The 25196-nt window shown below is 39.9% G+C and overlaps 2 protein-coding genes across 7 annotated transcripts in view; one reads left to right on the top strand and one right to left on the bottom strand.

The window, feature by feature from the left end:
- The window catches only part of LOC145712409 (uncharacterized), a 42352-nt gene extending 33053 nt beyond the window's left edge, over nt 1-9299 (top strand). The window contains exon 3 of one of the 4 annotated variants that reach the window (XR_009606160.3): nt 8224-9299. Coding sequence is in view for 3 of the 4 variants with exons in the window: in XM_060619514.3 (XP_060475497.1) it covers nt 2107-2199 (93 nt within the window). In the remaining variant the exon portion in view is untranslated. Of the gene's footprint in view, nt 1-2106; nt 2622-4975; nt 6658-8223 lie in introns of those variants that run through there. The other 3 variants (XM_060619517.3, XM_060619515.3, XM_060619514.3) reach the window with 3 other exon arrangements.
- Nucleotides 9300-11824: 2525 nt separating this feature from the next.
- Nucleotides 11825-25196, bottom strand: part of PSMA6 (proteasome 20S subunit alpha 6) — a 30004-nt gene continuing 16632 nt past the window's right edge. For 2 of the 3 annotated variants that reach the window (XM_060619510.2, XM_060619509.3), the window contains exons 2-7: nt 19836-19930; nt 19280-19361; nt 18404-18559; nt 15297-15475; nt 13902-13996; nt 11825-12041 (exon numbers count right to left, since the gene is read on the bottom strand). In XM_060619510.2, coding sequence (XP_060475493.1) covers nt 11984-12041; nt 13902-13996; nt 15297-15475; nt 18404-18559; nt 19280-19361; nt 19836-19930 — 665 coding nt within the window. In that variant the 3' untranslated portion in view covers nt 11825-11983. The remainder of the gene's footprint in view (nt 12042-13901; nt 13997-15296; nt 15476-18403; nt 18560-19279; nt 19362-19835; nt 19931-25196) is intronic. The other variant, XM_060619511.3, reaches the window with a different exon arrangement.

The following is a 25196-nucleotide window of genomic DNA, read 5'->3' as shown; positions in this document are numbered from 1 at the left end:
CCCAGACGCCTCCCATTTTTATATACTAAACAGACAAAAAGGACCTCAGAACATCTGAGGGGGTCTCTGGTTTGAGCTCTGTTCCCTTACACGCAAAGCCAAGGCTTTTGTCTGGTCCCCACGTGGCCCTGCTGTGAGTTCTTGGCCCCGTGGGTGTGGTCGCCGAGGGCACTGAGGAACACGGGCCTGTTGTCCTCCTTTCCCGGGTCTCTCAGAGACAGACATTGCAGCTGCCTGAGCAGTCCCAGGAGCACATTTGCATTATTTGGTGGCAACAAGCAAATTTCCTGGAGGGGGTTTTTTGGAAGAGCTGGGAGCCTTCCAGAGTGAAAGCCGAAAGAAGCAAGAGAGCAGGAGGCCAGGAAGAAACAGGCCTGGGCAGAGGTAGAGGCTGCGGGGGAACACAGCCTTGGCCTGAACACTGGGCTGAGGGATATCTGGGGTGCTGAACCCCTCCTCCACCCTCCTGAGCTGCAGAGGGCGAAGCCAGGGCCTGAGCAGGCCCAGGCACTGCCTGAACCACCCATGCTGACCTGCAGGAAAGCTTGCCCAGCCCAGGCCTGTGTCAGTGGTGGGTGATGATCTATTTAAGGAGGAGCCCACAGGGCTGTAAGATGGAAAATCCCCATGGCGCTCCTACACGTGAGGCAGCACCCAGGGTGGGGGCTGGGCACCGTGCTCCACTCAGGCCCTGACTATAGGAGGCATGTGCCTGACTCCTGGGTTTGGCAGGGCGGCTGCCACCAGGGCGCTAGCAACTGAACAACTTCGAGGAGAAGGGAATAGAAACCTGGCCTTTGACCTTCCTCTTTATTCTTGCGTCCTGAGAAATGGCCTGACTCCAGGCTTAGTGTTCGTATGTGCTGGGTGAGATGGGGAGGCCATTAGGAAATGAGAGAAGACAGACCCGTTTTCTGAATATAAAAAAGGTCCAATGACCACTCGAAATAGGCTGGGAATCTGAAAAAAAAAAAACAGGTCATAGTGGTTTAAAGAAATCAAACAGCATTCCACAAGCATGTAAGTCACTATTAAAAGTCAGATGCAGACATTCTAAGGTGCCACCAATACTGATGAACATCAGGCTGTGCTGGGCTTTGGGCCTCAAGGAAGAACACCCATGGGGCACCCGCTGTGTGGTGGCACCGTCACATAGTCTCTCCTTCAGTTCTTGCTTGGTAGGGGCCCTGTGAGCAGGAGAGTGTGCTTGATGAGTACAGAGCAACATAGAAACACTCCTGATCTCTCTGCCCTCTCAGTTTCCTCCAAGAAGCCAGGCTCGAACAGACTGTCTCAAGGCCCTGGGAATGTAGGTGTTTTCCATCCAGTCTCTGGAGCAGAAGCTTCATGTTCCCTGTACTCCAGGAAGATGAGAAGGATCTAGGTGTCAGCGGATGTGTCCCCAGTGTGGGGAGGCTGTGTGGGGCCCAGCCAAGGGAAGAAGGAAGGAAGCCATGCAAGATAGGACTTCCCCACCTCAAGGCCTACAATCTGGCTCCAATCACCTGATAAGCAAGTTGGTTTGTTAGCTAACCTGTAGTTTTCTACAGGTGACAAAGCCACTAGGAGGTTGCAAAATCTCTCCCACACAAGCAGATTTCAAGAGGACATGCTTTTTCCACAGGGATATGAAGAGAAGGTGCACAAACCCTGGATGTTCTATAGAGGCTGACTAGCATAGCCCAAAACTACAGAGAGGAACTCAGTAGCACAGGAGGATTTCTCGTCTGTCCTCCCCATTCTTCTGGCCAGTTAGTGCGCCTCCACTTCTGCCCCTCCCTCCCTAACTGGCCTTGACTCACACACTCTCTGGGTGAGGCACCTGCCCTCTGGCCTCCCTCCATCTGTTTTGCTCTCCTCCCCAGGCTACCCAGGGTGAGGACCCCCTGGCCAGGCAGGCTCTAGGTACAGGCCGGAACCTTACTGCTCTGTGCTGGGGTCCAGCTGAGCCAGGACCACCAGGGTTCTTGAGGATTCTGCAGGCCCTGAAGGTGTGGAGGTGGGAGGAGATCTGAGCCTGGGTTCCCCTCAGAGCTCCGGGAGACTGGACTCATGGAAGGGTCAGAAGCTGCTTGCTTCCTGATGCCATCTTGTGTGTTCTTCCAGGACAAGAAGGCTCTATCCAGGACAGGATTAGCCCCAAAGGCCGGGGACCCCCGTGGGGAAAACTTACAGCCTGTGGATGTCATGAGCAAGTGAGCAATGGAGGTTCCCAGGAAGGAATCCCTTCACCCAGAAAGAAGTGGGAAGCTGGCTGAGCCATGAGCCTTGTGCAAGTTACTGAGGCCACACCTGCTCAGCTCTGGCTTGCGAGAAAGGCTTTTTCACTATAGGCTGGCTTCTGCCCTGTCCACCTCACTACTTAGGTGAAAATTTCCCAGGAAATTGTATTTTGGAAGGTCAGAATGCTTTAGAAACTTGAAAGCATTTAAGAGCCATTCTGGAAGAGCTACACCATATTCTGTTGATAGTACCTACTGTTCTCAGAACTTTAAGTGCATTATGTCATTTAATACCCACAGCAACCCTTTGAGATGGATCCTATGATTATATCATTTTACAGAAGAGAAAACTGAGGCTGTAAATTACTCAGCTGTGGATCAAGAATTCAATGAGCCTCTCTGTTGGAGAGTTGAAGTCCTTGGCACTTGAATCTAACAGAGAGAGCCTGGGGGTGTAAGTGCCCCTTTCCCCCACCTCTCTAGTCTGTCTCTGTCACCTGGGTCTCCTCAGGCTTCCTGAAATGGAACAAAGGCAGAACTGAGACTTCAGTGGTGGGTGTGTATGTAGCCAGCAGGCGCTGTTGGCGTGGTGTTTTCAGCGGGATCCTCCTCACTCCCAGTTTCGCTGTTGTCTGATGTCGGGTTCTTGTAACCTCTGCATGGAAAGCCCCTCCCTCTAAGGCCATCAGCTCCCCCCCCCACCCCCACCCCACCACTTTGTGTAACGGAGGCCTGGTACTGGGGTTTTTCAGAAATGTGAAATCAGCTGTGAGCAGCCGTGAGCGCCTGCAGCCCTTCCTGCTTCAGAAGAAACCATACAATACTCTGTTTTACAATGACGTTTGTTTTTAAGAACACAGAGTAGAAGAAAAAAAAAAAAACCCAGAAGGGATCTCCGTGTAGTTTGTGGCAGGAAAGGAACACACTAAGCATATGACAAATGAGAGTTGTTAGAGGCATCTTCTCACCAATCACAGGCAGGTTGCTGCTGGTCCCTGGGGGCCCCAACAAAGCCCATCTGGAAGACGGCCTGGAGGCTGGTTTGGCACAAGGTGCCTCCATGCCCAGTGTGCTTCTGTGAAGGGTCCACTCCCTACCCTGCTGGATGGAGGCAGGATGCAAACATCTCAGTGACAGCTCACTCGCAGGAGATGCTCTGAGAAAGAAGCAAGAGCCCAAATACTTAGCACCCAGAGAGAATTAGGCTGCATCGTCTTGTTTATCACTGTGACCCCAGGCCCAAAACCTGGGTCTGACTTGTAGCAGGGGTCAAAAATATTGGCCGGTAAATCAGAAGAACTAAAGAGAACTTTCCTACATTAACAGGAAATGGTGCAATAACATGGCCCCTGCGCAGCAGCTCTCCTCCCCAGGTCCCTCCTAAAGCACATGTTGTCGGGTGGTTGCTGGACACAGAGGCACAGAGAAGCTGGCAGCCTGCTCCAAGTCACTCCCCAAGTCTCTCCAGCCATTCTGTTAGGATCAATGAGCTACTTTTTTGGAGGGGGTGATTTTGTCCCATCGTGTCCATCCAAAACCTAGAGCCATCATAGAAGCACACTGGGCATGGAGGCACCTTGTGTCACCATTACTTAAGAAGTGCCTTGGGGCACCTGGGTGGCTCAGTGTGTGAAGTGTCCGACTCTTGGTTTTGGCTCAGGTCATGATCTCATGGTTTGTGGGTTCGAGCCCCACGTCGGACTCTGCACTGACAGCGTGGAACCTGCTTGGGATTCTCTTTCTCCCTTTCTCTCTGCCCCTCCCCATCTCCGCATTCTGTTTCTCTCTCAAAAAATAGGCAAACGTTAAAAAAAAATCTTTAAAAAAGAAATGCCAGCATGGCCATCCTCACAGAAGCTTTCTTGCCTCCCCTTTTGGTGAGAACTTATATAAGCTCCCTGAAACTTGTGCTCGCCAGGCCCCTGGAGGCTGCCCAAGAAGTCTGGCTCTAGTTATACTGACCCAGGCAAACGTAGCTCTGATGGTGGTTATCAACTAGAGAGCTAGGACCCATTGATAACCGAAGTTCTGCCTTTATCCCTGGAAAACCCCAGCGAGGCTGGGCACTCTGTGGCTGTTCACTGGGGCTCCCCCCAATTCATCCCTACTCTGCCCAGGGAAACCAGGTCTTTCCTGTTCTTCTTCTGCTTCTCCTTTTCATCTTCATTCCAGTCCCCACTAGAGCCTTAATCACTGTAGCTCTTGGTAAAACCTACATGACTGGGTTAACTCTGAGGTTTGCAGGTCAACTTGTGCAGTTAGGCCAGATGCTGATTTCTGTGTGAAAGATGTCTAATGCAGACAGTCTTCTTGTGGTAACCTCTCAGAAGGGGCATGAAGAGCATCACCAAAGTTTCTGCAACACCACTTGTCTTATGGGACAATGGCACATTCCCTTCTCCTAAATGTGTATTTCCCTGTATTCCCTTCACGTCCCTCTGGATCGTGAGCCCTTGCAAGGGGAACCCCAGGATACAGTTGCTGCAAGCTGGGCTGCTGAGAAGGGTTAATTATTGTTAGACATTTGCATTTTTTGTCCCCTTGAATGACTTTAGGACTCAAGGATGAGGTCAGAAAGGCACAAATGACATTAACCTAATGTACAGGGGTTACGTCCTGGACACCCACTTGACTCTTCAGCACCCCAGAAGCTTCCCACTTACCAAAAAAGGAGTAAAGGGGAGATAAACCCCAAATACACTTCACTATGATCATGCCACCGTTAATTACCTCCTACAATATTTCCTAACCAGCAGCAAACACCAGAACTACTGGGGAGCACCTCAAAATACACATGTCCAGAGCAGCATCCTGGGAACCTCTGAGTTGATTGATCAAGATTGGAGGCCAGGTTCATGTTCTTCACAAGAGTTCCCCTGGTGGTTCTGATGTGAAACCCTGGCTAAGAACACTAAGTCAGACATTTCAGTTTAAAAATCTTCACTGCTTACCCTCATGAGATGTGGGCATAGAAAAGTGGTATTACAGAGAATTTGAAACCACACTGAGCTCAGTGATTTCCTTCTTAGTAGAGAGGTCGGTGGGCAAAATAGTGCTTTTTGCTACCCAGGAGGCTCTTTTTCAGTCAGAAGCACCTGATGCTTTCTCTAAAGCTAAGGTGAGGCAGGCCCAGGGCTAGAGGTGAGGTCTAACGGATAACCCACAAGCAGGGTGAGATTGTGCACCAGGAAACTTTGTAGGTTCCCCAACGTGTGCTGTGTGTGGCAGTGATGATTTGGCCCGGGAAATGTAAACACTTCATGCATGCTCAGAGTTTGGGCCACCTGGGTTAGCGATTGTCTGTGCTCTGAACTGGGGAAAGCAAGCACCCCATGGAGAGTTTGAACAAGGGGTCTTGACCAACACGTGACTAGCTGAGCAAGGCTCCTCTCCAGATAATGCTTCCCTCCAGGTAGGCTGTGCAAACACTTCAAAAATGGGTAAGACCCTCCATACCTTCACTTTTGGTATTTCACCAGGAAAATGTGGGCTTAAATTTGCTCATTAAAAAACTGAAAATTTCCATCAGGTTTTCAAAACCCATGCTTTTCAGTATAGGTTTTTAGAATTCAGAACTTAATTTTTGCCTGGTCGTATAAGTAATACACAATCCATTTAAAAATTTGGAAAATACATTAAAGTATAAGAAATGAGAAAAATTATTCATAACTGATATGAACACTTTGGATTATCTCTTGAAATTTTCTCCAAGCATTTAAAAAATTAATAGACTTTATTTTTTAGAACAGTTTTAAATTTACAGAAAGATTGAGTGGATTGTACGGAGAATTCGCATATAACTCCCCTCTGCACCCACACACATACCTGTTTTCCCTATTATGAATATCTTGCATTAGTGTAGCACATTTGATACATTATTATGAAGTAATATTGATACATTAACTAATGAACCAATGAACTAATATTGATACATTATTATGAACCAAAGTCCATGGTTTATATATTCACCCTTTGTGTTGTACATCTCTATGGGTTTTGACAAATGCAGAATGTCGTGCATCCACCAGTACTGTATCAAACAATAGTTTGACCACCTTAAACCTGTGCTTCTCTAGCCGCTGATCCCTACCATCCTCCACTTTCCTTCACCCCTGTTCCAAATACCCAGTAATCATTGATTTTTTACTGTCACTGTAGTTTTGCCTTTTCCAGAATGTCATACAGTTGGAAGCTTAGTCTTTCCAGACTGGCTTCTTTCACTTAAAATGTGCACTTATGGGTTCTCGATGTCTTTTCATAACTTGATAGCACATTTCTTTTTAGAGCTGAATAATATTCCATTGTCTGGATGTACCACAGTTTGTTTTCCAATCACTTATTGAAGGACATCTTGCTTGCTTCTAGTTTGGGGCAATTATGAATAAAGCTGCTAAAAACATTTGGGGTTTTTTGTTTGTCTTTAAAGTTTATTTATTTATTTATATTATTTATTTATTTATTTATATAAATAAATAAAGTTTATTTATTGAGGGAGTGTGAGTGGGGGAGGGACAGAGAGAGAAGGGGAGAGAGAATCCATCCTAAGCAGGGTCTGTGCTGTCAGCACAGAGCCCGATGCGGGGCTCAATCCCACTAACTGTGAGGTCATGACCTGAGCTGAAATCAAGAGTGGGACGCTTAACTGACTGAGCTGCCCAGGCACCCCTAAAAACATTTGTGTGTAGGTTTTCGTATGGGCATAAGCTAGATCTTACAGCAAGATGGTGTCAAACTGCCATCCAGAGTCATTCTCACCAGTTTCTGCTGCTTTTTATCTCCACCAGAATTTCATATAGTCAATCAATTTGTTTTAAACCCTCCTAATAGATGTGTAGTGATATCACATTATTGTTTTAATTTGTAACTCCTGATGACCTACAGTGTTGGCTCCATGCTGACAGCAAAGAGCCGGATGCAAGGCTCGGACTCACAAACTGTGAGACCGTGACCCAAATCAAAGTTGGTCCTCAGCCAACTGAACCACCCAGGCACCTCTGCCAGTTTTTGAACTGGACATTGTCTTACTGTTGAGTTTTAAGAATTATGTATTTTGGATATCAGTTCTTTATCAGATATGAGTGTGCAAAGATTTTCTCCCAGCCCGTGGCTTGTCTTTTCCCTTTTTTTTTTTTTTTTAATGTTTATTTATTTTTGAGACAGAGAGAGACAGAGCATGAATGGAAGAGGGTCAGAGAGAGGGAGACACAGAACCTGAAACAGGCTCCAGGCTCTGAGCTGTCAGCACAGAGCCCGATGTGGGGCTCGAACTCACGGACCGCGAGATCATGACCTGAGCCGAAGTCGGCCGCTTAACCGACTGAGCCACCCAGGCGCCCGTCTTTTCATTCTCTTAAGTGCCTTCACAGAGCAGAAAAAGTTTAGTTTATCAGCTTTTTCTTTCATGAATATGCTTTTGGTGGTGTATCCAAAAGCTCATTGCCAAACCCAAGGTCACCTTGGGTTATGTTATGGTCTAAAAGTTTTATAGTTTGTTGTTTTACTTCAAGTCTATGATCCATCTGGAGTTACTTTTTGTGATAGGTGAATGTTTTGCATGTGAATGTCCAGTTGTTACAGCACCATTTGTCAAAAAGACTATTTTTTCTCCATTGAATTGCTGTTGCTCCTTTTTTCAAAGATTGGTTCATTATGTGTGTGGGAGTCTATTTCTGGGATTTCCAACTGTCCTAATTGATTTACCTATCCTTTTACCAATACCAAGCTATCTTGACTACCCTAAGTTTGTAGTAAGCCTTTAAGTCAGATAGTATCAGTCCTTTGACTTTGTTCTTCTTTGGTATCTTTGGTTATTCTGGGTCTTTTGCCTCTCCATAGAAACTTTAGAATCAGTTTGTTAATGTCCACAAAATTACTTGCTGGGATTTTGTTTGGGATTGTGTGGAACCTATGGATTAAGTTGGGAAGAACTGGCAACTTGACAATATTGACTCTTCCTATCAATATTGACTCTTCCTTTTCATTTATTTAAATCTTTCATCAGGGCCTCCTGGATGGCTCAGTCGGTTAAGCATCCGACTTCAGCTCAGGTCATGATCTCACGGTTCGTGGGTTCCAGCTCCGCGTTGGGCTCTGTGCTGACAGCTCTGAGTCTGGAGCCTGCTTCAGATTCTGTGTCTCCCTCTCTCTCTGCACCTCCATCGCTCACGCTCTGTCTCTCTCAAAAATAAACATAAAAAAAACCCCTTTAAATTTTTCATCAGTTTTAAAACTTTCCTCATATGGATATAGCACATATTTTATCAGATTTATATCTACATATTTAATTTTTGGAGGGTGCTAATGTAAGTGGTAGTGTTGTGTTTTAATTTCAAATTCCAATTGTGCACTGCTGGTATAGAGGAAAGCAACTGACTTTTGTATATTAATCCATATCTGCAATCTTCCTATAAACACTTACTAGTTCCAACAGTTCCAAGAGTTTTTTTCTACATTGTTTGTATTGTTGAAATCATAGACTTTGTAAACAATCATATGCTGTTTTTTCTCTCAATTATGTCATGGCATTTTCCAATGTAATTAAAAAAATTTTTAAACACTTTTTTTTTTTTTTAACGTTTATTTATTTTTGAGACAGAGAGAGACAGAGCATGAACGGGGGAGGGTCAGAGAGAGAGGGAGACACAGAATCTGAAACAGGCTCCAGGCTCTGAGCGGTCAGCACAGAGCCCGACGCGGGGCTCAAACTCACGGACCGCGAGACCATGACCTGAGCTGAAGTCGGAGGCCCAACCGACTGAGCCACCCAGGCACCCCAAAATTTTCTAAACACTTTTAATGGCAGCAAAATATTTTACTGAGCTATGATTAGTTAACATCCATCTTTAACTTCATGCATATTCCTTATTAGAAATGCAGAAGAGTATAAAAAAATGTGCTCATAGTTCTACCATAAACAACCAAATTAATTTCCACCAGAAATAACCACAGTTCATATTCTATTGTTTTCCTTCTACTGTTTTTTTTTTTTTTTTTTTTCTGCCAATGGTTCCCCTTTCTTGGGCAATAGCCTTCTTTGAATATCTGATGAAAGCTATGGGTCTCTCCCAGGAAATTAAGATATGCACTAAATTTTGCAAAGTTCCAGAGTTCTAGAGGCCTCTATGGCCCATCCCAGAAATGACTGACAAGAGGCTGGGACAGGCTACACTTATGGCTGCCCTGGGGGATGAGATGTTGGGACAGTTACATGTACCAAATGTACATCCCCTTCTGGTACCCCACCCCTACCTGCTTGTTTGCCACCAAGGGCAAGGGCGTGGCAGGTGGCACCAGAGCGAGGGCTATCTTCCTGCTTCCTCCTACTCGTCCTCCTCTGCTGGGGTGGCCTCGTCATCTCTCATGAATTATAGGCACTTTGACAGCTATCAGCAGGCGCAGCTCACAGCCCTTCTGTTGTGGGTGAGCCCAGGTCTCTGAGGAAGTTATAGTCACAACAACAGCAGCAACAACAAAATAGAGACAGAATATATAGAGAATATTACCTCTGTTGACCTGAATATATTCTATGACATATAATTATAGAGAAAATATATGTGTTCTATTTTTGGAACAGTTATTCTTGGTATAGAATAATGGCATTTTTTAGAATTTTGAATCTAGCCACCTAACTGATGGTGGGGAGGGGAGAACTTGACGTAGGTGATTGTAGGTTTCATCTAATGCCCTGACAAAGAAGTCTTGGGGTCAGACAGTTGTGTGTGAGTCTACTCCTGTCATCAATGCTTGTGTGATCTTGGACAAATTAATTTACTGAGCTCAGTTTTTTCACTTGTGGTAGGGGACTATTGATAGTATGGATCTATGATCCTTTCTGCATTAACTCTTATATATCCCAGACTCTTAAAACACACACACACACACACACACACAGAACTAGAGTGACTTAATGTTCATACTTAAATTGATCATTTCCATTTCTTCTAGCTCATTTAAGCATAATTTAGCCAATCCAAGAAGCTTAATAATACTATTTTACACTTGGGGCATCTGGCTGCCACAGTCGGTATAGCATGTGACTCTTGCTTTCAAGGTTATGAGTTCGAGCCCCACATTGGGTGTGGAGATTACCTAAAAATAAAGTCTTAAAAAAACAACACTATTTTATACAGTAAAACCTTGGTTTGCAAGCATAATTCCTTCCAGAAACATGTTTGTAATCCAAAGCACTTGTATATCAAAGTGAATTTCAAAAACCATTGGCTCAGTTGTGATCATGTGACATTTGATGTCATGTACTCTTCTTATTGAAAGACATTGCTCATTTATCAACTTAAAATTTATTAGAATGTTTGCTCATCTTGCAGAACACTCACAGAACAAGTTACTTACAATCCAAGGGTTTACTGTACTTAAATTTGTCTAGATTTTGCATAATGTAAAACTTATTTTTCTAACAAATGAGGCAATTTGCATTTTCTACCACTAAGAGGTATTTTCTTACAAAATAATCAAGGTATTTGCTAGACTTTCACCCATGACTCCAGAAGGGTGGAGTCGATCAAGACTCTTAAGGGTATAGTTGTCTGTTCAGTGAAGTAGGCTGAGGGTCTACACAAGACCCCACTTTGAAAACGGTAGTACCTTTACAGGGCCTAGTGGATATAGATGGGTAATCCCAGAGCAGCAGCCCCTGAACTGGAAGACCTTGCTTCCCCTTTAGGACTCATGACTCAGCTCTGATGAGGATGTGGTCTGTGAAGTTTCCTGCTTTTAGTGGTCACAAGTTCACATGGTCTCCCCTTTTGTGGGACTGGTGGCTACAGATAGAGGAGCAACTGCCTCCAGGCATTTGTATTAGGCCAGCAGCCACGTTCACCTGTTGTGTGTGGTGACAGCCTGTCTCACCCAGGGCAAATGAGGACATGAAACGTATCAACCTTAGAAATTGCGAGATTTTTGGATCATCTGTAACAATTAGCGATTCATGTCACCAGGGTATCACTATGGGAATTTAAAAAAACTTAATTCTGTTCAGTAATGATTTTTCTGAATATAATCTGCTCTTCTTTTTCCCTTAACATTGTTTATAGTGGCATCTCTACTATAGGCCAATTCCTTAAAGTCTGCTTTAAATAATTTTAAGGCAGCATAGAAAATACATATATTCTACAACTTTCCTGGCCTCATTGTTTCTCAAAGGTAACTGCAATTTTTGCTCTTAAAAATAGTGCATCTTACGGAGTAGAGATTAAGTGTATCTCAAAACCACTAATAACAATGCCAATCTTTTCACTCTGGTTAAAACCTCTGACAGAACTTGGGAGTCCAGTTCAGGAATATTCCATTTGAATGAATGAAGAAATGCAAAATAAAGGTCTTGCCTCACATGCCAGCTTACAATCAGAGCAAGTTATACAACCACAGTTTTTAGTTTGCCATTTATTCATTAGGCCATAGAGCTATAGTTTAAACTTCTGCCTGTTAAGTTCCTAAAGCCAAAGAAACTTGGATCTCTGTCAACAAAAAGCATAAAGCTACAATGTGAGGATGGTGGGCACTAACAGTCTGCATGCACCAGAGGCTTACGACTTAAAACTTGAGGTGAAATTAAGACAAGATGCGATTATTTTCCAAAAGCACTATTTCTTTTTTTATTTATACAGAGTCCTAACCACTTCAGTGGCAGGAGGAGTGGGAGAGGTTCCTTTTTCAATCCAGGGGCTTCCATAATGTTGGTCTGTTGTTACCAAACACACAGGCAAGTGGCGTCATGGATTTGGTAAACTAACTACGTACAATGTTTAGTCTCTCTCTGCTAGAGCAACAAGGTGAGCATCAATCTCTGCTTCTGTAAGAATCCTAGAAGGCAAGGAGAAAAAAACCCGTAACTATTTTACTTTTTGAAAACTTTTTCTTATCTAAAATTCCAAACACACGAAAGTAGAATAGATAGTAATGAATTCCTGTGCACCTAACACCCAACTTGGACAATTATCAATTTACAGATTTAAAAAATCTGTATACCTGTCATCCCTTTAGAATTCCCAGGTATTTCATCAACTTTATCTATACACAAAAATGTTTACTTCTTTGACATCAGATCTAAAATTAGGTTTTCTTTTTTTTTTTAATTTTTTTTTTTTTAACGTTTATTTATTTTTGAGACAGAGAGAGACAGAGCATGAACGGGGGAGGAGCAGAGAGAGAGGGAGACACAGAATCGGAAGCAGGCTCCAGGCTCTGGGCCATCAGCCCAGAGCCCGACACGGGGCTCGAACTCACGGACCATGAGATCGTGACCTGAGCTGAAGTCGGACACTCAACCGACTGAGCCACCCAGGTGCCCCTAAAATTAGGTTTTCTGAAAGCAAACTCTTTTAGTTGTAGCTATGACAGAAAATATTTAAAGCAAACCTATACATAATGTATTCTATTTTAGCTCCAATGTCAAAATGCCCTTTAGAAAAAAGACGGACATCTGGGTGGCTCAGTTGGTTGAGTGTCTGACTCTTGGTTTTGGCTCAGGTCATGATCTCATGGTTTGTGAGACTGAGCCCATGTTGGGCTCTGTGCTGACAGTGTGGAGCCTGCTTGGGATTCTCTCTCTCTCTGCTCCTCCCCCACTTGCTCACTCTCAATATAAATAAACAAACATTTAAAAAAAAAAAAAAAAAAAAGAGAGAAAAGAACTTGCAGGTCCTTTAAGCAGATTTATAAATTGCTCCTGCAGGAAAAATACTGCTAAAACCAAACACACAATTACTTCCCACAGAAAAAAAAAAAAAAAAAAGTATAGATTCAAAAATTTTTTAATTCCATGAATTTTTCTTAAATCATTCACATTTAAACCACTTACCTACAGGCAACAAAGAGAATAAATTAGAAGAAAAAATGCATAGTAACAAAAAACTCTGTAAGGTCCAGTTAAGCTTAGTTTACCACCTTTTTTCCCACCCCTAACCATTATCAAGTATCCCTGTAACTGTGACCTAAGAGTAAATACAAATTATAGTTAACATGCCTTCCAGCAGTATCCTGCATCTGTGGATTTAACTGAAGTATTTTTCACAAGTGCATCCAGATTCATGGTAAGTAAACCACCTCACAAGGTTCTGGGGGGATTAAGTGAGATGGTATATGTTAAGCACCCAGTATAGATTTGACTCATGGAAGCTATAAGGTTGATCTGTAGGAGTTAGTTACTTAGTAAGAACAGACAAGCATCCAGCATCTGCAATTCAATTAGCTATATTCAAAATTTGGGGTTTCCAAAGATCTCCAGACAGGGTCTGATATAGATTAGTATTTCATATTACTCTCAAAGCTCCACTTAAATAATCACTAAATAATCAAAGCTTCACCTGAAAAAAACTAAAACCTACTACTCTGGGAGATGAGGTTTCTATTGGCCATAAGGTAAACAAAGGTAACACTTATGCTTACTTTACTCCTAACATAAAGAAGGTTATTTTATGTTGCCTCTGATATTTGATATAAAATTACTCAGAAATGAGAAGCAGTTATGTCTGCCTTAAAGAGATTTATGGTAAGTTTTAAAACAGATCTCTCAGGTAATGAGGGAAAAAACTGCAATTAAAAAAAAAAATGCTTTTTCCCCCCAAGTTGTAGGACAAATGGACCCACACACTTCTACCCTTCTAGGCTGTAATTTATCTCTTGGCAAACTTCTTTAAGCACCTGTCCAACAATATAACTCACCTGAATTTAGGATTTTCAACTGTAACTACTCCAACTTCTATTTCTGAAGGTTTAAAATCAATTGATAGAACAGTAGATAGGCATGTAATTGCAGTCTGAAAAAAGTATCAACATTAAAATAGTATTTTTCAGAGATTCCAAGATTTTTCATTCCAAGCTTATTCAGATCATGAATTAACCACAAACTATTCATTTTTGTTCCATGTTTCAGTGATGCAGTTCTACAACCACGTGTTACCAACAGATTGCTTAATTCTAATATGTTGCCTGCCAATGAGAAGAAACTTGGCTTATACTAAGTCAAGTCATAAATGAAAGGGATCTATCAAAAAACACAGGATGAATCACACACAACAGTCTGTTTGCTTGATGACCTCTACATGCTGGGCACTGTGCTTAGCACTTGGGGTGAGATGGGGGAGAGGATAAACATGAATGATACAGCCTTCCTTCAAGGAAAATTTACAGTAATAACAATTTAAGAATGTTTTAAAGTGGCTCTGTATCTGATGTGATTAATCATTTATGTAATTATGAACTGCAAGTAAAAAAAACCTTTTATAAACATTTAAACAGGACACAGTACCTCCCAGATGAGAACTAACTTTATATCTCCCATTATTATAAATAATACTGCCAACCAAACATAAAAGTATTAGATAGTAATTCTTCTTTTGTCACTTACCAGAATCATGTTTTAAGTCTTTAGAATGGTTGTATCCCAGACCCTCCTTTCCAAAATTTACTAAAATTTTTGTTTTCAACTTCTTGGCAGTAAATAAAAGGTTTCCTTGGTCTAAGATTACTAAACATTTATGTAAAATTTTAGCTTGTTGTGTCCATTTAAAACATCCCAATCATAATGAATAATCAATCTCCTATCATTCCTGCATTAAGCTAGCTCTGCTTTTGCATCCCAGATAGAATTTCTCTGTCACGTTATCGCATGAGCATATATTCTTTAACCAAGAAGATGTTTGTTTGCTGAGAATCTGGTATGCGGCTCTTTCTCCTTTAGGGCCATAAGAGTAACACTGCGGACTCAATTTTTTCACTTTTGCTCCCAGGAAGCTTAAGTCTAATTTGAGTCACAACCATGCAGGTCTCAGGCCCTGCTCTTGAATTCTCATTTTTAGTTACATCTTCCCATTTTATAAGTGTTTTATTGGAAGCAGTTTCAAATACATTATGACATGAGATAAGGAATTAAGTGAACACAAGCAGTCCTCATTGTTCCCATGTCAGCTGAATGACACCAATTTTAAGCCAACAAACTTGGTTCTGTGATAAATCCAGAACAGCCTTTTTAGATGGTCAATTTATACAATGATCTTCCCTATTCTATTTAGCATTTAAAAAAAAAAAAAAAAGGTCAGATCCTTTTGACTAACTTACTTCCACTGTCTGTTCAAATGTCCAATCAAATTTCTTCTTGACTTTTTTTTCAAGGAAGCTGGTTGATTCAGTTTGTTTAACTCCTGCTGCAGTGGCTTTAAACCCACAGTAGTAACCTGCAGGATCACACTTGTACACCTGAGGGCCTTGTTCTTCATCTATACCAATTAAAATCATACCTAAAAAGAAAGACCCTCATGAAATATCTTATACTTTTGTACAACACAATTTCTTCTTTCTTTGTATTGTCATAAGGCTATTGTTAATCACTATTCTGTCCATCTATTTTAGGATATGTATTTTGCTTAAAGAACACTGATAAAATACAGGTTATCACCACAGATAAACTAGGTAACCAAGAACTTTCCATTTCACAAAAGGCTTATCAAAGATGTTTTTAAAATTTGAATTATTACAATTATAATTTACAACTTTCTAAATCCTTGCTATTACTCAAAGCATATTCCTCTGAACCCTTGAGATGTTACCAAATAAATTTGAATTGAATTGAATTGAATTCAAGTTGAATTCAGTTAAATTTTTCATCTTCCTTTTAGAGAAAATAATATATAGTAGTATGGTAAATGTTCTGCTGTAGACTGACCTACTTAAACTTAGTAGTTCTTTAATTTATTTGACCAAGGAAGACTTTTTCTCTTTTTTTTAAGAACTTTTTCTCTTTATTTTTTAAATAAAAAGAACTTTTTTTTTCCTCTTTTTTTTTAAGAACTTAAATTCTAAAGAATTTAAGGTTCCAGGGAACCAAAATTGTGGAATACACCTTGGGAATGGTGGCGCAAAACGAAATGCACCTTGAGGCTACTTGCTTATCTTCAGACTGCCCATCTTTGATACTGCTGGTATACATTCCCCTAGTAGTCAGGAGAAACCAAATTCTAAATTCTGTACACAGAACTTTATTATTACAAATCCATTATGTTACAATGACATACAGTTAAAATAAACACCACACCAAACTTCTTTCTACTCAGCAAAGCAGGTAATAAAGTATTTAAAGAATGACTTAACTCCTGGTTTCTTGCATTTCTAGATCTGAACCTCTTTTATGTACAGGCATGCCTCGTTTTATTGCGTGTTGCCTTGTTGCACTTCACAGATACTGCATTTCTTTATAAAGGTTTGTAGCAACCCTGTGTTAAGTCTATTTTTCCAATAGTGTTTGCTTGCTTCATGTCTGTCACATTTTGCTAATTCCTGGAATATTTCAAACATTTTCCATTATTCTTATTATACTTGTTACAGTCATCTATTATCAGTGATTAGGACTTGTTGAAAGTTTAGATGCTAGCATTTTAGCAATAAAGTATTTTTAAATTAAGGTATGTACATGGCTTTTTTAGATATAATGCTATTGCACACTTAATAGAGTACAGTGTAAACATAACTTCCATATGCACTGGGAAACCAAAAAGTTCATTTGACTCACTATATTGTGATATTAGCTTTATTGCAGTGGTCTGTACTGAACCTGCAATATCTCTGAGGTATGCCTGTAGTTTCCTCTGTTTTAAGATTCAGTAGTAGTCAATCACTTTATTCACATTTAGAGATGTTTTACCGAGTCTACCAATGAGGAATTTTGAAACTTATTTAATTGATAAACACGATGACAGTGATCAGATACCTGTTTTAATCAAAGGTTATGTCACCCTCTAATTTTCTTTACATTTTATACTTGATATAAAGTATAGGGCAACACCAAAGAGATATCCACTTACTGCTTGAGGGAACAAACACTTTTTTACTCCAGTCTTGCAAGATGAGCTGGGTTTAATAGATGGTAAGGACATGAAGGGCAATCAAGGCAAAAGGAACAACATGCACAAAGGCATCAAGACATGAAAGGTCTTGTTATATCCAGGTGATGACAAAAGACCCATGCACTACCGGGACTTCAGGTGAGGAAGGAAAGCAGTACACGGAAGAAGGTGCTTGGGAATAAACTGCATGTCATATTAAGGGGCTTGGAATTTACACTGTAGCTGATGAGGAATCAGTTTTTCTAGGGAGTAACAAACAAAATTTAATTTTAAAATGATAACTCACATAGCAACATGGAAGACAGACTAGGAAAGAGTGAGAAGGGAGAGAAGAGACAAGTAAACTAAGTGGCAAAGGCAAGAGATGATGAAGAAGGAACAGAGGAGACAGGAAAGAACAGATATTCTGAGGTGAAGCTCGAAGACTAATCATATGACCAGGGAAGGTGGAGTAGGCGTAGCAAAGAGAAGTTGAGGATAAAAGTAGGAAAACAGCAATGATTTCAAGTCTGAAGCATCTGCAGGCTGTGGAGGAAGGGACTGGGCTAACACTAATGTAGTAGTGACTGGCTGAATACAGGTAGTAAACGAAAGTATGAAAGAGGGTGAGATCACGGACACAGAACCAAGAGGGAGAGAAGGACCACAGAGAAAGCCTGGTGAGCAAAAACATTTAAAGGAAAAGCAGAAGATGAGCTAAGGAGAGTGAAGAAAAGGGGGAAAGAGCATCACTGAAGAAACTGAGGGAGGATTTTTAAATGAGAGGTCAAAAATAGGGTCATATGTTAGAGAAAAATCATTGCACTCACTGTTTTAATTCCCATAAACGACACAATGTCAAAAACAAACGTGTTCAATTTTTCAGGATAATGTATTACATTCAATCTAAAATCAGTAAACCTCATCTCTCTCCTAATAGAATTTTACTTGTTTTTAAAAAACATAATATAGTCTACAAATATGAATCCCAGGTATATGTGTTTGAGCCTAATTCTTTAGGGTGATCAAAAAAAAGAGCTACATTGTTAAGATGCGTATTGAGACATCTGCATGGAAAGAGTAATCCGGAATTGCAGTACAACTCCCATTACAACAGCCCAATGTAACAGGGACTTGGATCTTTCAAATCAAACCTCCTTAAAAGAACTATTTTAATGAAGTCTAATAGCACCTAAAGCTTAAGAGATAATACCTAAAATACTGTTGTGAAACCTACCCTTCATCGCTGATTTATCATAGAGAGTTCCACCCTTTATATAATTTTTATTCCTCTTTCTGAAAAAATGTAATTCATCAATTATTTGTGAGCCTTGTTAGCATACTTACAACAACCAAGAGGCCTCATTTCAGCATTCTGTGTGTAGACCTGAGAAATATCAGCAATTCTTTTGCACAGCATGTCCACAGGAATCTCATAGCCATACTTGTACTTCCAATTAGCTGCCTCATAGCGTGCCCTCTGTACCTGGGATCTGCTGTCCGCTTAGAGCAGAAAAAACACGTTTACTTCTTTAGAGGAAAGAGTGAACGTAAAATCAGACAATTTTCCATTTTCCATACATATATAAAATCTCCACTCTAACTTAAGGAAGGTAGAGTGGTCCACTATGGTTTCTTCTACCACCAACGAACGGTCGATGAGTCAGCAACAAATATATGACAAAAAAGGAAAACATATTTAAAGATGGAGTTCTACACACAGCACTTCCTTTTATGCTGAGTCCTTTATCAGCCGTCAAAATAGTTTCTACAAGTGTTTAATAATTCCCAAAAGAACAAGTTTTAAGGAGAATGTTTCTCTTATCTTTTTTGTAGGCTTGAATTTTCTCTTGATTTCAGAAAACAGAAACCCAAAGTAATTTTTATAATTCTCATCAACTTCTAACTGTGCCATTATTACCAGGTTTGAAATATATGGACTTAACTGCCTTTAAAGTATTAACTACATATGAAATAAATCATCTATGAGAGGGGCCTCAGCCCAGTTTCCCTGACAGTAGTATACAGATCTAATTCTATTATACTTATGATTTCAAAAAAGCTCACAATACTCCGAATATACTGATACTAACCTTGGAAGATGGCAAATATACTCCTATATATCAGGCACATCAGGCACTAAAGGGAGCCTTTTAAAATTAATACAAAACTCAAAAATAATTGAAGAAAATAACAAATCTAAGTAGACATCAAATCAGTTACCTGTCATTCCTGTCATCACACAGCCAATGTTTTCAGTTATCTTGAACAAGTGAGTCACTGTGCTAGAATCCAATAATTTGTCCTAATGAACAAAAGAGATCAAGATAATTTTTGTAAAATCAGAGGCCCCAGTGCAGGGATAAAAAAATACTATGGAGTTATGATAAACTATGTAACAAATGTCTTCTGTTCATTTTATTGTTAAACCCAATTTTTTAAAAAAGGCAGGGGATAGACTTTGTCTTCCTTTGTTAGATGATAGGTTTCCTGTGGGGGAGAACTATATCACCAAAGCCTGTTCCAAGATTCCTGAAGAAAAAAGACCTAGAATTCCCACTGTGCTTATAATCATTACCACAAAGTTCAATATGTTAATTCTGTCTACTCAGCTAAACAGTCCATAGCTGCCGAGTAAATACTTCTGGAGTGAAACGGGAAAGCACGAGGAAAGCAAGAATGTTAATGTATATAGGTTGTAATATAACTTTGTACAAACTCATGAAAAATCCTTACATTATATTCTGTAAGAACAGGCTATCTGAGCAGTATTACTTACAGGTACTTTCTTCTGTGTGACAATTACTGCACAGTCTTTCCCTCTGACAGCTACTGATGTAAGGCCACCCTGGTTAATAGCCTTAAAAGCATATTCTGGAAAACAGAATAGTGTTTTTAAAAGGTGGAATAAATTATTATAGATTCATCAAATGGAATAAGCAAGCAATCACTGAAAAGAATGAGCTAGAGCTATACAAACTAACATGGAATGCTGTCCAAGACATGCAAAGTTAAAATAATAATGATAATAATAAATTCTAGTTAAACCAACTCCATTTCTTTTCATTTTAGTTTACTAATCATTTTCATCAGACTAAGTACCAAATTTCCAAAAAAGATTTAATTAATTTATCATATCAAGTCTTAAAAAAAATTTTTTTTTAATGCTCATTTTTGAGAGAGAGACAGAGCATGAGTGGGGAAGGGGCAGAAAGAGAGGGACACACAGAATCAGAAGCAGGCTCCAGGCTCTGAGCTGTCAGCGCAGAGCCCGATGCGGGGCTTGAACTCACAAACTGTGAGATCATGACCTGAGCTGAAGTCAGACACTTAACCAACTGAGCTACCCAGGCACCCCTATCATACCAAGTCTTTATCAATTACATTTTATAATTTGAAAAGTTTGTTTTGTGGTCATTATTTCTACCAAGTCTGGTTTTCCTGGGTCAAATTTAGTTGCTCTAAATTTTCTCAAGATCTACTACTACTGCTAATTTTGGCCAGTAACTAATTTGACCATATGCAATTTTAATTGCTGTTAAGATTATTCTGTATTGTCTTTTCCCCTACCAAGTTGAAATTTTCTGGCTCATAGTTTTTCTGATTTTCATGATATCTAAAACAAGGATTCTTTAGTTTGTCTATAACAAACTTCAGCTTGTGCACTTCTAGCTGCTATCAAACCATTCCCCAGGTTAAAACAGATGGATCAAAGAGGGAGCATGAAAACAAACTACTTTAACACCATGCAGTTGACAACTGCTTTTGAAGAGTAGAATTACAAATGAGACTACCCCTTTCTATGTTTTGTATTTCTGTAATATCTAAATCTAATATAAACACACTTTGTAATTATAAAAGTAGCAACAGATGAACTATTGGAACCTCATCAAGATAAAAAGCTTCTGTACACAAAGGAATCAATCAACAAAACTAAAAGGCAACGGACAGAATGGGAGAAGATATCTGCAAATGACATATCGGATAAAGGCTTAATATCCAAATACATGAAGAACTTACCAAACTCAACACCCAAAAAAACAAATAATCCAGTGAGGAAATGGGCAGAAGACATGAATAGACACCTTTCCAAAGACATCCAGATGGCTAACAGACATGAAAAGATGCTCAACATCACTCATCATCAGGGAAATACAAATCCAAACCACACTGAGATACCACCTCACAGCTGTCAGAAAGTGGAGAAAGGGGAACCCTTTTGCAAGGTTGGTGGAAATGCAAACTGGTGCAGCCACTCCGGAAAACGGAATGCAAGTTCCTCAAAAAATTACCTACAGAACTACTCTACAACCCAGAATTGCACTACTAGGTATTTATCCAAAAGACACAGGTGTGATGTTTCAAATGGGCACATGCACCCCAATGTTTATAGCAGAATTATTAACAACAGCAAAAGTACGGAAAGAGCCCAAATGTCCATTGACAGTTAAATGGATAAAGAAGATGTGGTATATACACAATGGAGTATTACTTGGTTATCAAAGAGAATGAAATCTTGCCATTTGCAGCAATGTGGATGGAACTAGAGTGTGTTATGCTAAACAAAATAAGTCAGGCAGAGAAAGACAAATATCCTATGATTTCACTCATACATAGAATTTAAGAAACACAGCAGATGAACATAGGGGAAGGGAAGGACAAATAAGGTAAAAACAGAGAGGAAGGCAAGCCATAAGAGACTCTTAAATACAGAGAACAAACTCGGGGTTGCTAGAGAGGAGGTGGATGGGGGGTGGGCTAAATAGGTGATGGGCATTAAGAAGAGCACTTGTTGGGATGAGCCCTGGGTGTTATATGTAAGTGATGAATCACTGGGTTCTATTCCTGAAATCGATACTACACTGTATGTTAACTAACTTGAATTTAAAAAAAAAATTAAAAGAAATTAAAATAAAATATTAGTCATAAAAAACAGCAACAGAAATATTTGCTCACTGTAGAAAATATGGGGATTATAGAATACAATGTAAAAAAAAAGTCACTCATAACTCTAATCATTATTGACATTTTAACATAATAGATGTTTTAAAAATTCTGTCAAGTATTACTCTGGGCACAGGGTCTGAATCCTAGTCTCCTATGTTCAGAAAGCCAACTGGTGATGAGGACCAGCCAAGAAAGATACTACCTGTGCCAAAGAACTTCCTTTAATAGGAGCTATAATAAAAAACTCATCAAATATTTCTAAGTAGCTATAGATTGAAGACAGAAAAATAGAGTAAAAAAGACTCTAGCAAAACACCATAAAGAAAATCCTCAAATCTACCTTAGATTCAACTAGATTATAATAGTTTATTTTTACCATCACCACAAATAATTTCTAAAGCATAATGTTTCAAAATGCTTCTCAGTTCTATTTCTTATATGGCCAAAAAGCTTCTATCAGATCAAACCTCCACAGATAAAAAACCATAAACTCTGAATAACTACCTGAAGACACCAGAAAGTGACAAACAGTAGGCAGATTCTAGAAGGGGAGGACAATGCTTGGAAGAAAGGAATGGCATGAATGAGTTTCCCGTTTTCACAGCTTATAGACTGAGTGCAGGCCCTGGTCAGGGCTAAATACCCACAGAAAATTCAGTCTCTTTAGCCTGAAGAACTAGAGAACGGTTTGGGGGTAACTACAGCTACTGGAAAATGAGGGAAAGAAAGGAGAGAGCCAGAGAGGGAAAGACTCAACCCATATATTATGTTACCCAAATCTGTGGCTGATTCTATAACCACATATACACAAGACAGACTCCAGGCAGCTTAGCTAAGGATAAAAAAAAGGGAGATTTGAGCTGCCACCCAAATTTTAATTGCCTGCTAGAACAAATCAACATTCTTTGAAGGAATATAACAGAATCCATGTCAACTGCATTAAATATTAATGGATAAAATACTCCAATTAAAGGCAGAAACTGTCAGAATGGATAAAAAAGCAAACCTCAAATATATGCTATCTACCAGACACACTTTACTAAATGAATGGAAAAAAAGATTACCATATAAACAGTAAGCATCAGAAAGTTGAATGGACAATATTAATATCAGACAAAGTAGAGATTTCAAGACAACAAATGTATCAGAGATAAAGAGGGACACTTCAAAAAAATGTCACAGAATGTCAAAAAATGTCATAGAAAAATCAATTCATAAGAAAGAAGACAGAACAATCATAATGTATATGCACCTTATAAGAGTACTTTAAAATACATAAAAGTAAAATTGACAAAATTAAAAAGAGAAATGACCAATCCCATCCAGTTTAAGATTTTACCACCACCACTGGGCAACTGAAATAGACAAAAACACACAAAGTAGACATTCATGATATGGACCACACTATCGATCACCTTGACTGAGTTGTAGCTACAGAACACTACTGGCAACAACTGAAGAATATACATGCACATGGTGTAATACAAATGCACATGGTACCTTTACTGAGACAGAGCATATATTAGAGACCATAAAACAAGTCTCAATAAATTTTAAAGTACTGAAATCCCTAATTACTTGAAAAATTTAAAACACCCTTCTAAATAATCCATGGATCAAAGACATAATCATAAGAGAAACTTAAAAATATTTTGAACTGACTGGTAATAATGTATCAAAATTTGTAGGATGCAGCTAAAAGAAGGAATTGTATTGCTATGGTAGAAAGACCCTAAGGTGGCCTCCTCTCTATAATCCCTGCCTCCGGGTGTTCACATCTTTGTGTAATCCCCTCCTCCTGAATGTGAGCAGGACCGTTACTTGCTTCTGACAAAATGTGGCAAAGGTGATGGGATGTCATTCTCCTAATTACATAAGACATCTTAAAAGCAAAAACGTATGTTACCTTCCATTGCATATTTCTCCTACCATCATCTTTTTGTAACATTGTTTTTTTGCCTTAAAGGTAAATGTCTGCCCCAAATGAATATGCAACATTTTAAAATAAAAATGTTTAATTAATACAGCTTAATGCTTCTAAGACAGCCAAACTAATTCCAATTACTTCATAAGTTGAAACGTACACTGATAGCTTTGAATGCAAAAATATTATCAGAGGTAACAATTATGGCATTTACAGATGTCATTAAGTGAGCTTATAAAATGATTTACCTGTGACATGAGGCTAATTTCAGTCCTTAACTGTACTTGTATGTGTCTCATTTATCAATAAAATTATATATACATAGTTTATATATAAACAGATATATAAACATATATATTTATATAAATATAAACATATATAAAGACTCTGTCTTGCTAGCAGACTAACTCTAGAGATTCCTCTTGCTGACTTGCTAAATGGCTGTATGACAAAGAACCATGGGTGTCTTCCAGTGAACAGTCAGCTAGTAGCTGGGACCCTCAGTCTTATACTGAGAGGAAATGAATTCTACCAACATCCTCAGTGAGCTTGAAAGCAGAGTCTTCTCTAGTTGAACCTCCAGATGAAAACACAACCCAGACATGATTGCAGCCTTGTGATATTCTAAGCAAACTACTCCTGACCCACAGTAACTGTGACTTAATAAATGTATTAGTTTTAGTGGCTAAGTTTGTAGTAATGTTTATGCAGCACAGAAAACTAATATGCTAGCCTTGTTTATATTAGACAAGGTCTAAAATCAATTATTTAAGTTACTACTTTAAGAAAATAGGAGGGTGTCTGGGTGGCTCAGTTAGTTGAGCGCCCAACTTTAGCTTGGGTCATGACCTCACTGTTCATGAGTTCGAGCCCCACATTGGGGTCTGTGCTGCCAGCTCAGAGCCTGGAGCCTGCTTCAGATTCTGTCTCTTCCTCTCTCTACACCTCCCTTGTTCACACACTCTTATCAAAAATAAATAAACCTTAAAAAAAAGTGTTTTTAAATAAAAAGAAAGAAACTTAGAAGGGGCACCTGGGTGGCTCACTTGGTTAAATTTCCGACTTTAGCTCAGGTCACGAGTTCACAGTTTGTGAGTTCGAGCAAGCATGGGGCTCTCTGCAATCAGCTCAGAGCCCACTTTGGATCCTCTTCCCCCCCCTCTTTCTGCCCATTCCCTTGCTCATGTGCTCTCTCTCCCTCTCTCAAAATAAACATTAAAAAAAAAAAGAAACTAAGGAAAGGTAAAATAAACCTGGTTCCCCCAAATT

This window comes from Panthera onca, chromosome B3, assembly GCF_046562875.1.
Source record: "Panthera onca isolate mPanOnc1 chromosome B3, mPanOnc1 haplotype 2, whole genome shotgun sequence".
In the NCBI taxonomy this organism is placed as follows: domain Eukaryota; kingdom Metazoa; phylum Chordata; class Mammalia; order Carnivora; family Felidae; genus Panthera; species Panthera onca.
Note: the sequence above shows the minus strand (reverse complement) of the source record. Positions and strands in the feature narration are given on the sequence as shown.